This window comes from Alternaria postmessia (assembly GCF_024291825.1).
Source record: "Alternaria postmessia strain BMP 2775 chromosome Unknown scaffold_62, whole genome shotgun sequence".
In the NCBI taxonomy this organism is placed as follows: Eukaryota; Fungi; Ascomycota; class Dothideomycetes; order Pleosporales; family Pleosporaceae; genus Alternaria; species Alternaria postmessia.
In genome coordinates this window covers 54,223-68,026 of record NW_026260135.1, presented here as the reverse complement: position 1 = coordinate 68,026, position 13,804 = coordinate 54,223, and the positions used below count along the sequence as shown (strand labels likewise).

Below are 13,804 nucleotides of genomic sequence, written 5' to 3'. Positions count from 1 at the left end.
TTTGTTTGTGCGACTGTGGGGTAGTCAAGTGCCATGGTATAAGTGGCTTGCTATGATACCATTGCCGCACTTTAGCAGCCTGCTCTTGCGGTCTTCTCCTATCATGTTGTCAGGTGGTCTCACCGTGTGTGCATCCACATGCATCCGGAACTTGAAACGAGCAAGCTTGTGGCAGACCCCCACGCCTGGTCGACACACCAACCCCGCTGACCCCGGACTCGCGAAGCGTCGAGCCATCATCATCCAAAAGAAGCACGAATTCTGCCGGTGAGGAACCCAGGGCTTTGGGTCTGCGGGAGCTTCCCCGATCCCTGTGCGTAGCGCGTGTGCACCGAAGGTCTGGGGTGACGCATGCACGTGTGAAGGCTGATAGGTTTCTTATTGTGGAATATGAACTTGCTTTTGGTTGCTTTTCGTGGATACCGCTAGTGTGGCAACGAAACCCCCAAGGCTCTGCGTCTAGGCCTGCTCCAAGGGATGACGGATGCGGAGCAAATTTACCGCCGGAAGAATACATACATGTCCGAGCTGAATTATGCGAAGAGGAGAACATGGAACCATGACGCGGAGAGACACTTTGTTGCTGATGTCAGAGCGCTTCGAATGCGGGCGGGTTAATGCGGAGACGGGTGTGGGTGTTCTCCATCCCAGGGTGTCTGGATAACCCCACACGGCTGAATAGCGAAACCCGTCTCATGGGCTCACGGCCCTGTATCATCGGTCTGAATGTGAGATCTCATCTTGATTGGAAAGCTCCGTCAGTCTGGGTATCTTGTATACGACGAGTAATTGGAGACATACGAGCTTACCCCAGATGTAAGCAGAGCTTCCCCGATAAGCAACGCGCGTCGCGACAAAGTAAAGACATGGCAAAACTTGGTTTCGGCCGAAGTGTAGGGCGAAATTATTCTTCTGGAATCACACTGTAGATGTCCGTATTACTTTCTTCTTGTGGCCCTCTGCAACGACATCTAGGCGTTGTCCTGCAGCGTTGTCCTCGTCAACAGGCGCTTCATCCATCATAAACCCCTCAGTGGCGACTTCATCGTCTTCGATCCAGCCATAGAGCTCGTCGGAATTTGGCTCTGCATCGGCATGCTCATCGATCTCGGCGAAAGGTCTTTTGGGCGGTCGGTCTTCTTGTTGGCCATAGATAGGGGTTGTGATATCGTCGGCTGCTACGTTCATGTCGCAAAGACCAACCTGTATAGCGTCAGCGGGAGATGACCACAACGGACGTTGGAGCGCATCTTGTTAGATGAGGGCTCTGCAGGTAATATATTGACGCACATGGTCGATGGTGAAGGGTACCACGTTGCCCACACCCCCTTCTTCTGCCAGAGCTACGCCATTCGCCTTGACTAGGCCAGCAAACCGGGCTTTCTGCAACCTGTCGGCGTCTGCCTTGTTTCTGGCTTTCCCGTGCCGGAGCCAATCTCTAAAAAGGACCAGACGAGTGGAAATACCATTCTCCCATTCAACACCTGATATTGCGGGTACCAACAATGCGCGCGAACCACCACGGATGCGTGTGATGGTCTGGCTTGTGATTAGGAGTGCACTGTCGTGCAGCGCAGCAAACTTAGTGAAGGTGGCTATCAGTTGATTTATGACAGTGTATCGGCGTCCTGCAGCCCACCGCGCCTGATCTGTTTTATTCCTGGGCATGCGGTCGTCAACGTTGCGGGGGTAGGCGTTGTCGACGAGGGTCGCGAGAGAGTCGATGACAACCAGGCTAGTATTTTGCGGGGGAAAGGCAGCGGGGGCATGCACGAAGAGGGCCAGGAGATGTGCAAGCGTTGGCACAGGAATGTAGTGGAAGTGGCTACGCAGTTCCTCTGGGGAGACGTCGGACGCATCGGGGCGTGAAGTGAGCATGTCCTCGACGCGCTGCTTGACCAGAGGCGCACCAGCAGCATCTGCAAGCAATTAGTCGTTGTGCCCAATAACCAACGCTGATATGTACACACCGAGCCACACTACTCGCTGGCGCTCGCGCAGGGCAGAGACTGCGGCCTGTATCCTTGATGCCTTCAGCCACCGTCCCTCTAGAAGCCGTGACGCAGGCACATTTACCCAAATGCTGTCTTGCCGACTCCTGACGGGCCGAAGACCTCAGTCACCTTCCCACGCATGTATCCGCCCGAGACATGATGGCCCGGTAGGCTCGGTGGGGCGAGGACCTTGTCGAGCTGAGGCACGCCCGTCGACACAGTGCGAGCTCCGCGGGCATGGAGGCTCTGAAGGGCTTGGGATGCCGAGACAGTGGGCAGTCTATCTGCTGCAGTGTAAGCCTTCCAGTTGATATGTGCGAGGGAGGCAGTTGCGTACGCGACGAGGGGGGGAGCTGCGATGCTTGCTGGCTAGCCATAGTGTGTCGTCTTGTGTCGTGTCGTGGCTTGCGATTGAGTCTCAGCGGCTTGACTTGGTGGTGCAACAGTCTCGTGATTTCGCGTTCACGCGCATGACGTCTCGCGTTTCTTGACGTGTCCTGTGCGGAACGGGGTGGACGAGAGGTGTCGAGGAAGGATGGGTGGTGGTGTCCAAGTTATTTCGTCACGAGCAATAGCGAACCGCGGTTCATGACTCGCACGCCCTCTCCCTTCGTCATCCCATGCTTTCTCACCATTGCACCCATCTTGTGTCAACAGAGTATACTGCAACACGGTCTCGAACCACCTGGTCCTTCATACTCATACGAGAACACCTGCCTTCTGCGTCCTAGCGTCAACCAATTTGCTTGGACTTATACCTTGGCATGTTTTCACGATAAGAGCTGCTTCCTCAGGCTTATATCCCCCTTGTGAACACGCAACACTTTCTTCTTCCGGAGACGACGTGAACGTCTACGACAGCATGGCGCAAAATGTTGAGCACATGCTCATTGCTGCCAACGACATACTGCAGGAAGCAGGCATCAACATAACGCTCCAGACGATCCTCATCACGACCGTATCATGTATCGCACCTGTGATACTTTTACTCCTTCTTGCCACCCTCAAATCGCCAGCATCACTGCCATCACCAGCCGGCTGCAGGAAACTCGGAATCCGAGGACGCAGCAACCTGGAAGACCAGTACTCGAAAAGATATGCCAAGGGCAGCGACCCCACCCCACAGAAGCCATGGACAGTGAAGGCTCTCTTTGTCTACCCGCTAAAGTCAGGCGCACCTGTCGAATTGGATAAGAGTGATATCGATCGTACAGGGCTGAAGTATGACCGCCAATTTACTCTTGCCCAACAAGTCACAAGTCTGCCTACGCTTGACGGAAAGGTCACAAGTGAATGGCACTTTATGACCCAAAGAAAGTTCCCTCGCCTTGCTAAAGTCGAGACTGAGATTTGGGTACCTGACCCTTCGGCTGGAGGCTACAAAGAAGATGGAGAATGGGTAAAGAGCGATGGATGCCTGATAATTCGGTTTCCTTTTTCTCCCGACACGGATTTCACTTTGGAAGGCTTGATAAACTACGGAAAGATTATGTTGGCGAAATTGGGCCGACAATCGGAGCCGACACTGGAGTTTAGAGTACCATTCAACCCTCCACAAGAGAGGATAGAGAAAAAGGGATATCGAAATGAAGTCCTGCGCATCTGGAAGGACAGCCCAGTAGCACTCAACGTTAGCTCGGAAATTGACCGCGAGGTATTCGAGAAGCTGAGGTATACTCTCGGTGCGGCAAATCCAATTGCGCTGTTTAGGATTGATGCAAATGCTTACCGAGAGGTACACAAATGTGCGCCTAAGAAGGAAGACGTTGGGTTTGAGACGGTCATCGGAATGCATGACTCGGTACGTATAGACCTTGCCAACAGCCATATCCTTGGACTACCCACGGGCATACACCAAGCTCATTGCTAATCATCTGACAGTACCCTGTTCACATCCTGAACCTCGCCTCTGTCCACGACGTAGCATCTAAGCTTCCCAATCCCTCCTCCGATTTTGGGGAAATCTGGCAGCGGCATCTTACCCTCCTTGACGCCTTACGCTTCCGCGCAAACATCTACATCACTGGACCCCCTGCTTTTGCTGAGGATAACTGGAAGAAGGCGAAACTTACTTCATCCGATTCTACATCCTCCCTAGACATGCACATCTCCTGTCGGACAACAAGATGCAAATTGCCAAACGTTGACCCAAAAACCGCTATAGCCGACAAGAACGAGCCATTGACCACATTGAGGAGTTACAGGATCATCGACCAAGGATCCAAGAATGCCTGTTTGGGTATGCAAGTCACGCCATTGAATATGGGAACCGTCGCGGTAGGCGACAAGATCGAAGTGCTAGAAACTGGGAAGCATTTCTTTGATGGAGGCGAGGGAAAGAAGGTTGATGGTTGAGCGGTTTCAGAAGCCTTTAGGAGAACAAAGCTCATTCGCAATACAGAAAATTGCCCTAGTAGACCCCTCACATAAGCCTCTCATCATCTCCGATTCGTTCGCAGTACGCTTTACCCTACCCGTGCTGATAGCTTTTTAGATCATTAGCCATCCCCATTTTTTCTCCCACTCTTCTTCCATCCTCCAACCACTCGGATCCCAACACGCGCACCCTATGTCGATAGTAAAACTTGGCATAGTAAAAAGATCCTTGCATAACTCCTCTTCATCCACCACACCTCTCAGTCTTATCAAACTATCCCGCATTCGTGGAAATGGTAGCCGATCGATCCACCGTGGGTGCACAATCATCTGTTGTAGCTCTGTCGGATGTAGGGGCAAAGGGATATGCGGCTTTGGCATGGGTGTGCGCGAGGAGTATGATATGGCGCAGGTGATGCCTTGGATATCGCCGTTCATATAGAGCGCAGAAAACACAGTCAAGGGAGTGGAGATTTGAATAAAAGGAGATAGAGTGGCGTATGGTTCTGAATACGGTGTGTAACTTGGATTGGAGACAAGTATTTCCGACTCTTGGTTAAGTTCGCTAATACGTGACTTGTTGGAGTAACCAGGTGATGGCAAAAGTGAGTTTGAAGCACTAACAAGTGCGAGTGAGTTATGATCATCCTCAATTGGGGCCTCCAGTGTTACAAGGGCCCTTGGAGATGTTGGGTATTGGTCTTGGGGCAGTCGCGCTACTGACAATCTGGTATCCAGCTGAGCTTGTCGTAATCGCTGCCCTGTATCTCGAGTTAGTATCCTCATACTACACATGCGGCGATTCATACATACGTCGCGCACGTTGTGCTAATCGGTCTTGTATTTGCTTCCTCTTCTTTGCATCTCGAACATTTCTCCATTCATCATCCTTGGGGTCTGTTCTTCGTACCATGTTGTGATACTACGCAGTTTCTAGCGTTGCTGGTATGACCTGTCTTTGCTGGAGTGTACGATTGAACAAGAGTTGGCTAGAGTGGTTCGATAAGGCGTCCATCATGCTTACAAATGGAAGTATAGGCAACAGGTCACTGCGCCAGTTGGCGCAGGCCTCGCATAAAAAACCATTATATTGAAGGACCGGAGAACTTATCACTGAGGTCTACATTATGCATGATTGATCTCTAAAATTCTTGCGCACATTGTTCTGCAAGTCTGTCGCGTACAGAATCGAGCTTCAAAAGATAAATTGGGGCTGCTTTTCATATCTGCTCAACAAGAATGAACATATCTTGTTTTGGAAACCACATACACAATCATAACTATTGGCTGATTGGAATGCTCTGCGTATCCGTGGACACTTGAGCATGTGCTGATTGCTGCATCGGAAAGAGCGATGCCCATTCATAATATACATCGTCTTCAACTCTTTGTGTACTACTCTAGGTCATATCGGCAGACTGAGTGTTTCAATCTACTTGGTCACCGGAAGCCTATATTCACAGGGGGACATGACGCAGCGATGGGCAGATGGAAGCCAGCCTTCATAACGTCTGAGACTAGGTACGGCGCTGCTTAGTCATCGCTGAAGTATTCAACCCCTGCTATGTCTTTTCGGCATTGCTCCTGCTCCAACATTTCGAACCTCTCGCAATCGCTTCACAACTTCATGTTTAGCATCCGGTAACGGTTTTGCAAAAGGACTCGTCACCCCTACGTCTCAATGCGTCATCAGCCCCTCAAGAATGTTGCCAACCACTTATGACGGCTGCACAGCCTGTTGGGGGCCAATATGGCTTCCGAGATGTGAGGCTGAGTTCTCACGCGCATCTCTGGGTGCGACCGACCCCAACCAGAGCAAACTGGTGCCTTATACATCTGGACTGATCTCATGCTCCTGACATCTTTCGCGTCAAGCCGCGCGTCAGACAATGATGCGGCATGGCGGATCCATTATCCATTACTGCTAGTATTATCACGCTTTTACACGTCTCTGTTCAAGTGACGGTGCTGATCAAACAGTTTCGCGATGAGGTTGTGGTCGTGGATGCGACGCTTACGGGCCTTCTCGACGATGTGAACGGGTTCCAGCGCGTACTGGAATCCATGAAAGAGACCATCGAGGAAAACAACAACAAAGAGACTCTACAAGCGACCGGCCATGTGGGTAGTCACTGGAAGAATCTCGCGCGCTCGCTAGAAGACGGTGCGGACGCTTTACAAAAGTTACATACCACCTTAGACGGGGTCAACAAAAAGTCATCGATATTGGATGCACCACGAAAGCAGCTTAGGCTAAAGAGTGCCTCTGAGCAGATTGCTCGATACCGAGAACAGATTCAAACATCTCACACAGCGATTCAACTATCGCTCAGTACAATTATTCTGTAAGTGGGTTCTCCTGGGGACGTTTGTTACCCCGCTCTCAGCCTCCTCCATGCCATCACGTGGCTGTTATCACTGCTTACTTCACTTGTGTTGGAGCACGTAGTGCGAATCAGTGTACCCCCTAATGCATAATGTTCGTTTTGCCGCTCTCATACTGACACAAAACTCAGCTGGAATCAAGTGACTTTCCAAAGATCGACCGAGATGATACCAGATAAGGTTGTTCCAACACTGGACAAACTGTACGATGAATTTCGTACGTTTGGTGCTCTTCTCAATACAAAGATCGAAAAGCTTCAGCATACAGTTACAGACCAAAATGACCCAGACAACTACGAGCTTATGTATATGAACAACTTGCGGGAGTGCGTTCGCTCAGCCGCTGATGTCGTCTCAACTGCATCGACAACGCTCAACGCAGAAACAAGTGACAAGATTTCTGTCAAACATGGTTCTGATTTCGGAGACGTCTTTGTCAAAGACGCGAATGAACCCATGTTACGTTGGTTTGCCTCAAACACCGTGTATGAATTCGAAGATGTGGAGGCACCTCTACCCGCTCCATCAGAAGCTAGCACAGGGGATGCGCAAACAGAGTATCAGTCAGATAGCGACTCAGATATCGAGAATGACCTGATCAGGTCTCTTTTCAACGAGGGTAGAAAAAGGAAGGACATTGGTGATCTAGAAAGTGCGGTTCGCTATTTTCGAAACTGCCTCACGAGGCTGTCGTCGAATACTAGCTACACATCTCTGACCTCAGCAAGAAGTGCAGCAGCATGCGGGGTGTCGAAAACCGACTTACTCGAATGTCTCCTCGATTGCTACTGTCTTCTGGAAGCGTGGAGCAAAGCGAAAGCAATCATGAAAGATAAGCTACTCATCACTGAACGCCAATTAGGCAAGAAAGATGAGCTCTATCTACGAGATACTCTGAGGCTAGCCGAGCTCATGATGAAGAACGGCGAATACGTCGAGGCGCACCTCCAGGCACGGCGATCACTGAGAGGATTCAGGAAACTGGGAAAACAGGGAGATAGTGGTTACGAAGAATGCTTGGACTTTTTGATTCGAATCTGTAGCACTGAGGGAAAAGTGGATGAGGAAGAGGCTTACACAGCTTTGTTGGCAAGCCACGAGAGGAAGACCAAGCGATCAGCTCCATCGCCTGAGGTTATATCGCTGTCGCACGTTAGCCCAAAGTTTCAGTCAGCTTCCGACCCGGTCTTAGAGGATGTCGCTCAAGCAGATTTCGAAGTTTCAGAGCAAGTGAAGGAGACGCTGGATCATGTGCATGTCTTGGAGAGTAATGAGGTGCCACTGATAGACACAGAGGATTCGAGTGTGCTTTCACCTGGTGAACTCCAAGTTCAGGATCAGACCGTGCTGCAAGAGGACCCAGAGCCTGTTACCGAAAGAGACAAGATTACATCAGAACAACAGCCCTCGTGTATCTCCAGACCTTACTCACCTACGGAGGATCTAAGCGTTCGTCCGGATTACGAGACGAAATCCCTGTCCAGTCACAGTGTTACATCGTCGGAACAACACGCTATGACTTTGGCGTCACAAGAACAAGTATGTATGTTGCACAAGCCGTCTGATACATGCGGGCTAAGTGTCGTTCCGGAGTTACCAGCTATGCTGACCCCAGTGGACTTTGGAGATATTTCACATCTCGAGGGTTACGGGGCTCAAATCGCAGCTGCTGAGTTCATTTGTATGCTATACCGAGCTGCAGCAAACGAAGTGACAGAGAAAGAGTCGAGGAACTCAAGAAAGGATGCTGAGTTCCTAAAAGCATGGTGTAATCTGTTCCACGGCCGAGATCCTTACTACTTCTCTGAATGGCATGTTGAGGGTTATTACTGCATGATCAAGATCAATGATACGCACGGCTGTACGGTTTCGGGCCACGAGACCGAACAAAAGGCAAAAGAAGCTGCTGCCGCTAAAGTGTGTGAGATGTATATCTCTCACGCCGACGAAGTACTTACGCTGGACAAAATGACGCGACGCGATCCTGGCTCTGACAAAGAAGTTTTTATCCCGCAAAATGACCACGACATTGAAATACTTATGGGATGGGGAGAGGAAATGGATGCTTCATTCTATTCCCCGGTTACAGATACGAACATACCTCATATTACCATATCAGCAGAAACAGACGAACTTCCTACTGGTAATGGCGAGGCGGCGACACCTACCTCCGAGAAGTCAATAAATCCATCGAAGGTGCGGCGCAGTGCATCTGATTCCAAAATATCTTCCAACCAAGTGGCAGGACAAGGGTTTGTCGAGAAGTTTCTAACAAGGTCGTACGCCGCATTAAGAGGCACGAGAACACATCACAGCGCTGTCGCAAGCGTCTCGACGATTCCATCAAACGATAAGGAACCCCAATGGACTCCTGGTGATACTCATCTCTCGACTTCTGCAGAGGTATGTTTATATTGCGATAAGGATCTATCTGAACTCCCCTTTCCTTCGCAACGTAGACACAGAGACGGTGCATGTACACTGCATACTTCGAGAAGAAGTGTCTCGAACCCCATCAATGTCAGTTCTTCTTCAGACTTATCTAGAGACGATACCTCAACCCGTCTCATCAGTAACATCGACGCGACCACTTTTCCATCTCAATCCTCACAGTTCCAATACGTCGGGCAGGAGACGATTACAACAGTGTCTCCTTCGGCAGTTCAGCCTTCCTCCTTGGGCAACTCTACCACACCGGAAGGCACATGGGCGTGTAATGAATGCAAATCAGACCTTCTTCAGTACATGAGTGAAGGTCGGTGTCGCTCATGTTTTGCCAACAGAAACGATTATTCTCCCAGCTCGACCAACGATTTTGCGCGTCTACCATATGATCGCCACCAGAAACCGTTGAATTTCCTGAACTTGAACGCACCAAAAGGTGCAATAACACGACGGAAGGTGATACTACTAGGAGATACATTATGTGGTAAAACATTCCTCGCAAGTGCATGGAGTCAAGGGGATGTTCCAGAAGAAGACACACCTGTGATGAACCACTTCATCAGATCGACAAAGATTAGGGATCGTCAAATCGAGCTTGTCATCTGGGATAACACCGGTAGAGAGGGTTACGAGATGATGCGCCGCCTTTCATACGAGGATGCGCACATAGTATTGATTTGCTTCGACATCAGTGATCCAGATTCGTTTGAAAACATTGACTATATGGTATGTTCAGATAAGCGCCAAAAGTATGAGTACATTGGGACTGACGATACTAGTGGAGCGTTGAAGCGAACGAATACCTCCGCGATCTACCCAAGATACTCGTTGGGTGCAAGAAAGATCTCCGGAATGACAACGCGAAGCTCGACAGCCTACGCCGTCAGCACTTCATACCGATATCTCCATATGCCGTAAGTCTGGATCGGTAGGATATACGTCGCATACTAACCCTGGATGCAGGCTGACCGGCTTGCAATAAAAATACAAGCCCTAGCGTACTTTGAAACATCGGCCATCAAGAAGCAAGGCCTCTCAGAGCTCTTCGACTACGTAGCTGAGGCTGCCTTGAGAACGGTTCCAAAGTCCAAGACGAGTGGTATAAGAAAGGCTCTCTCGAGGGGAATATAGGCTTAGTACTTCGAGCTAGGATGGTGCCGAAAGTACTCTTGTGACCTATCCTCACCAGTTACTGTGTACTATGAAGAGCCATAGGAGCACGATTAGTGCTACAAAGTGTCGGGATGATTAGATAGCGACATCGTCATCATATCAGCATTATTTGCGTTCAAACACAGACATATCTTCCGAGGAACAATCTCGTGCGCACGGCTTGGCCCTTGGGAGATGTTTCACAAACTGACTTGGTTCTGCAACACCTTGAACCTACCGGAGATGCCAAAGTACTAAACGATTTTATGGCCTAGCGAACAGGTTAAGCACAACAAGGAGTATAAACTTCAGCCACATGCTACGTGAAGCGACAGACGAGCTCACCAGGGATGACTTGGCCGGCACTTTACGTTTAGGGATCGTTAAGCTATGCATTCACCTGAATTGTCTAGCAGCTCTCACAATTGCATCACCTGATACTCGTTTGCTTATGGCGATGATTCAATGAAGCCTCTGTAGAGTTAAGTTGGGTTGGAGGTGGATGTCAATTTGCCTTCGTGTTAATGGATGAGTATCACCGTGGGGCTGACAGCATTTGCGGGGTAGCATACGTACCTGCCTTGGTAGATAGCGATCCCGAACTATGCCGTCAAACGTACAACAACCCTGCAACCTTACAAGTGTTCTTGAAAATCCCAAATTTAGTGCAAGGAAGATGCGGAAGTTCGAACATCAACCTGACAAGGGCGGCCCGAAAGGAAGCGCAAAGGCTAGAATACAGCTGCCGATAGCGCAACCAGCTGCTAAACCGGCGACAAATGGGTCTTCAGACTCACCAAACATCACCTCGTCAAGTACAGATCCTTACAAAGCAGCTCGCGAAGCTCTCGATCGCGATGGCTTCGTCGTTCTATCTGCCTCGCTATTTCCGTCTTTTGATCTTGACGCCCTTCGCGCCGCTGCCTCACGCATGACAGAAGCAGCACGATCTGGAAAGTGGCCGTATATACGTACGCTACCGAAGCAGTTTCCACCATGGCCACAGGACCCCTCAAGTGGGATCTGGTAAGTATCCCATCCTAACTGTATTTGAGACATACATTGACTTTGTATGTCGCACTTAGGGGCGTCCAGCATCTACTCCACCCATCGAATTCAGATCATCTTACGTTCGCAAAGTCGTATTTCGACAGCGAGCTGCTGAAATACGTCGGAGCACTAATTGGTTGTGGAGAAGACGACCTGACCATGGAGCTGTACAACATGCTCGTCCGGCCGGATAAAGATTTCAGTCTGCGGTGGCATAGAGACGACATCGCAGCGACAGCAACATCAGAAGAAGAGCTGGAACGACTGCAAAAGCCAGGACATCACGCACAGTGGAACCTTGCACTGTATGATGACAGCAGTCTGGTCCTTGTGCCTGGCTCGCACAAACGTGCACGCACTGACACAGAGAGGAACGCGGATCCGTACGAAGCACATATGCCCGACCAGCTTACTGTGCATCTGAAAGCGGGGGAAGTTGCATTCTACAATAACAACATTCTCCATCGCGGCGTATACGACAGCACGAAAGAGAGGATGACGCTGCATGGCAGTATCGGGACAACGCTGGCTGGGAGCGAACGAGCGAGAAACGTGCTACAGCACGGTGTTGGTGACTGGGCGAAGGAATACAACTTTGACGATTTTGAGCCTGAGATGGCCGCAAGAGCGAAGAAGATGAGAGAGAAGCTTGTAGAGATGGGCAAGGAAAGTGGGGATGTTGGCTTCTTCTCGAAGGATGAGTGAGCTTGTCATAAGAAAAGTGCATGTGACAGGGGGCTCTGAATGGTGTTAAGAACGTCATCGACTGAGCCTGTTATTGAGCGTATGCTCTGGAGGAGTACCTATCCTGCATCTCTCTTGATGTTCCAAAGCGAATGTAGCCGATACTGTCGACGGAAATCTTAGCATGGCTTCGTAATGGAGAAGAGGTCGTATAGTAAACTCAGTTTGGTGACAGAGTAAAAGACCTCTTGTAGCAATAGACGCAGACTCAAGTGCGTTGCAGAAGACACCATACCGACATGCTCGACATTACTAAGTTGTATTAAAAACAACATGTGGGCTTGAACACGACGAACCATCGCGCCACTTCGAGAGCCTCGATGTATTCAGCAAGGTTGTCGCTTAGAGAGGGGTAGCTTAGTACTACATATCAGTAGTGTTCCAGACCCACAGCCCAGTCAAACCCTTCACCACCCCTGAACAACTCCCCACTCTGCTTTGAACAGTCCAGGTTTTGCTCACGGACGTCTGGTCTCTATGTTACGATGAGAATATAAAGACTCCAGCCGGCCTGATTTCCATCAAACAACCACTCCTAGTTGTTCAGATCTCCAACATCAGCATCGGTGGTTTAGTGGTAAAATTAGCCGTTGCCATCCATCACAGGACAGTTTCGGCTAGCCCCGGGTTCGATTCCCGGCCGATGCATTTTTGCTGTTGCACAGGCCGTCGTGAGTGTCGCGATTGTCGTGGTGGTGGTGTTGATTGAGAAATTTGTCTTTTTGCAAAGACCCGCGGACGTCACGTGTCGGTGGGGCTCAGTCAACGCCAATCGCTGTTTGACGACGCGCCAAAAACTTCTAACAGCGGGGTATGCTGCAGGCGCTCGTCACTATGTTTCGACTTTTTTGTTCTCCAGTTTTGCGCTTAGTGGTCGGCTCCCAAGCTGGCACGGTGTCGAATGCGACTTTGTGAACTGACAATATATACAGTACATTTCGCTTCAGTCTTCTATACTTCCTAAAGAGGAGCCTTGGCGCAATGGTAGCGCGTTGGTTTTCGGTTGAAAACATAAACACCAAAGGTTGTGGGTGTAAGTTTCTCCATAAGGCCGATAGTTCGAGCATCCATACTAACATGATACAGTCGATCCCCATGGGCTTCGCTTGCTTTCTTTTTGCCTTTTTCTGCGCTTTTGCCGCTTCCTGGGACACGGAGATACATCTCAGACGTGTTTGATGCTCTGATTTGTTGTCGCCGTAACTGCTGTTCTTTTTGCAATCTCCACACCCATCACCAACGCCTCCTCTCTCGCGTTTGATGCAGAGTACGAGTCACGGTAATTGGGTATACATCTGACGAGCGGCTGTCCGCGATGCCAAGTAGGCTTTTGACGATCTCCTTCTGCTCCCGGTGGCTGAACGGGGGATGATGTACGGCAAGGAAATTGATCGCGAGACCGACGGCAATCGGCCTTCATGTTTCACACATATCCACCCGTCCCAGCGACCAGGTTGCCCTCTATTAAGACAATTAAGACAGGCAACCTGACGCACATAAACAAACCTGCGTCATTCTGAGTGAGATTAAGGTTCGGGAGATTGTGATACCCGTTCTTGTCGATCAGATAACCTTGGATCTGAAACCACGGTGAGCAAAGTGTGGATATACGATTCAACGGTCGATGCTCGCTGGCTCCTCAACGGTACAAGGCTGAC

At 50.1% G+C, this 13,804-nt stretch overlaps 5 protein-coding genes and 2 non-coding genes across 7 annotated transcripts; 5 read left to right on the top strand and 2 right to left on the bottom strand.

The window, feature by feature from the left end:
• Window positions 1-918: 918 nt before the first annotated feature.
• Window positions 919-2,371, bottom strand: J4E82_008142 (uncharacterized protein; the record flags this gene model as incomplete). Its single annotated transcript, XM_051734379.1, has 5 exons — window positions 919-1,203; window positions 1,291-1,919; window positions 1,971-2,023; window positions 2,077-2,278; window positions 2,332-2,371. 5 exons carry the CDS (start codon window positions 2,369-2,371, stop codon window positions 919-921), a joined length of 1,209 nt encoding a protein of 402 aa, XP_051585855.1.
• A 485-nt stretch (window positions 2,372-2,856) lies between these two features.
• On the top strand, window positions 2,857-4,349 carry J4E82_008141 (uncharacterized protein; the record flags this gene model as incomplete). Its single annotated transcript, XM_051734378.1, has 2 exons — window positions 2,857-3,795; window positions 3,876-4,349. The coding sequence occupies 2 exons, from the start codon at window positions 2,857-2,859 to the stop codon at window positions 4,347-4,349; spliced, it is 1,413 nt and encodes a 470-aa protein (XP_051585854.1).
• Window positions 4,350-4,484: 135 nt separating this feature from the next.
• On the bottom strand, window positions 4,485-5,283 carry J4E82_008140 (uncharacterized protein; the record flags this gene model as incomplete). The annotated part of the gene is made up of 2 exons (XM_051734377.1): window positions 4,485-5,131; window positions 5,184-5,283. 2 exons carry the CDS (start codon window positions 5,281-5,283, stop codon window positions 4,485-4,487), a joined length of 747 nt encoding a protein of 248 aa, XP_051585853.1.
• Window positions 5,284-6,269: 986 nt separating this feature from the next.
• Window positions 6,270-10,331, top strand: J4E82_008139 (uncharacterized protein; the record flags this gene model as incomplete). Its single annotated transcript, XM_051734376.1, has 5 exons — window positions 6,270-6,715; window positions 6,887-8,951; window positions 9,600-9,926; window positions 9,980-10,114; window positions 10,164-10,331. 5 exons carry the CDS (start codon window positions 6,270-6,272, stop codon window positions 10,329-10,331), a joined length of 3,141 nt encoding a protein of 1,046 aa, XP_051585852.1.
• Window positions 10,332-11,028: 697 nt separating this feature from the next.
• Window positions 11,029-12,107, top strand: J4E82_008138 (uncharacterized protein; the record flags this gene model as incomplete). The annotated part of the gene is made up of 2 exons (XM_051734375.1): window positions 11,029-11,378; window positions 11,438-12,107. 2 exons carry the CDS (start codon window positions 11,029-11,031, stop codon window positions 12,105-12,107), a joined length of 1,020 nt encoding a protein of 339 aa, XP_051585851.1.
• A 599-nt stretch (window positions 12,108-12,706) lies between these two features.
• J4E82_008137 lies at window positions 12,707-12,794 on the top strand. The gene has a single exon. It is a non-coding gene; the product is annotated as a tRNA-Gly (tRNA).
• Window positions 12,795-13,113: 319 nt separating this feature from the next.
• Window positions 13,114-13,251, top strand: J4E82_008136. Its single transcript has one exon. It is a non-coding gene; the product is annotated as a tRNA-Arg (tRNA).
• The last annotated feature ends 553 nt before the right edge of the window (window positions 13,252-13,804 follow it).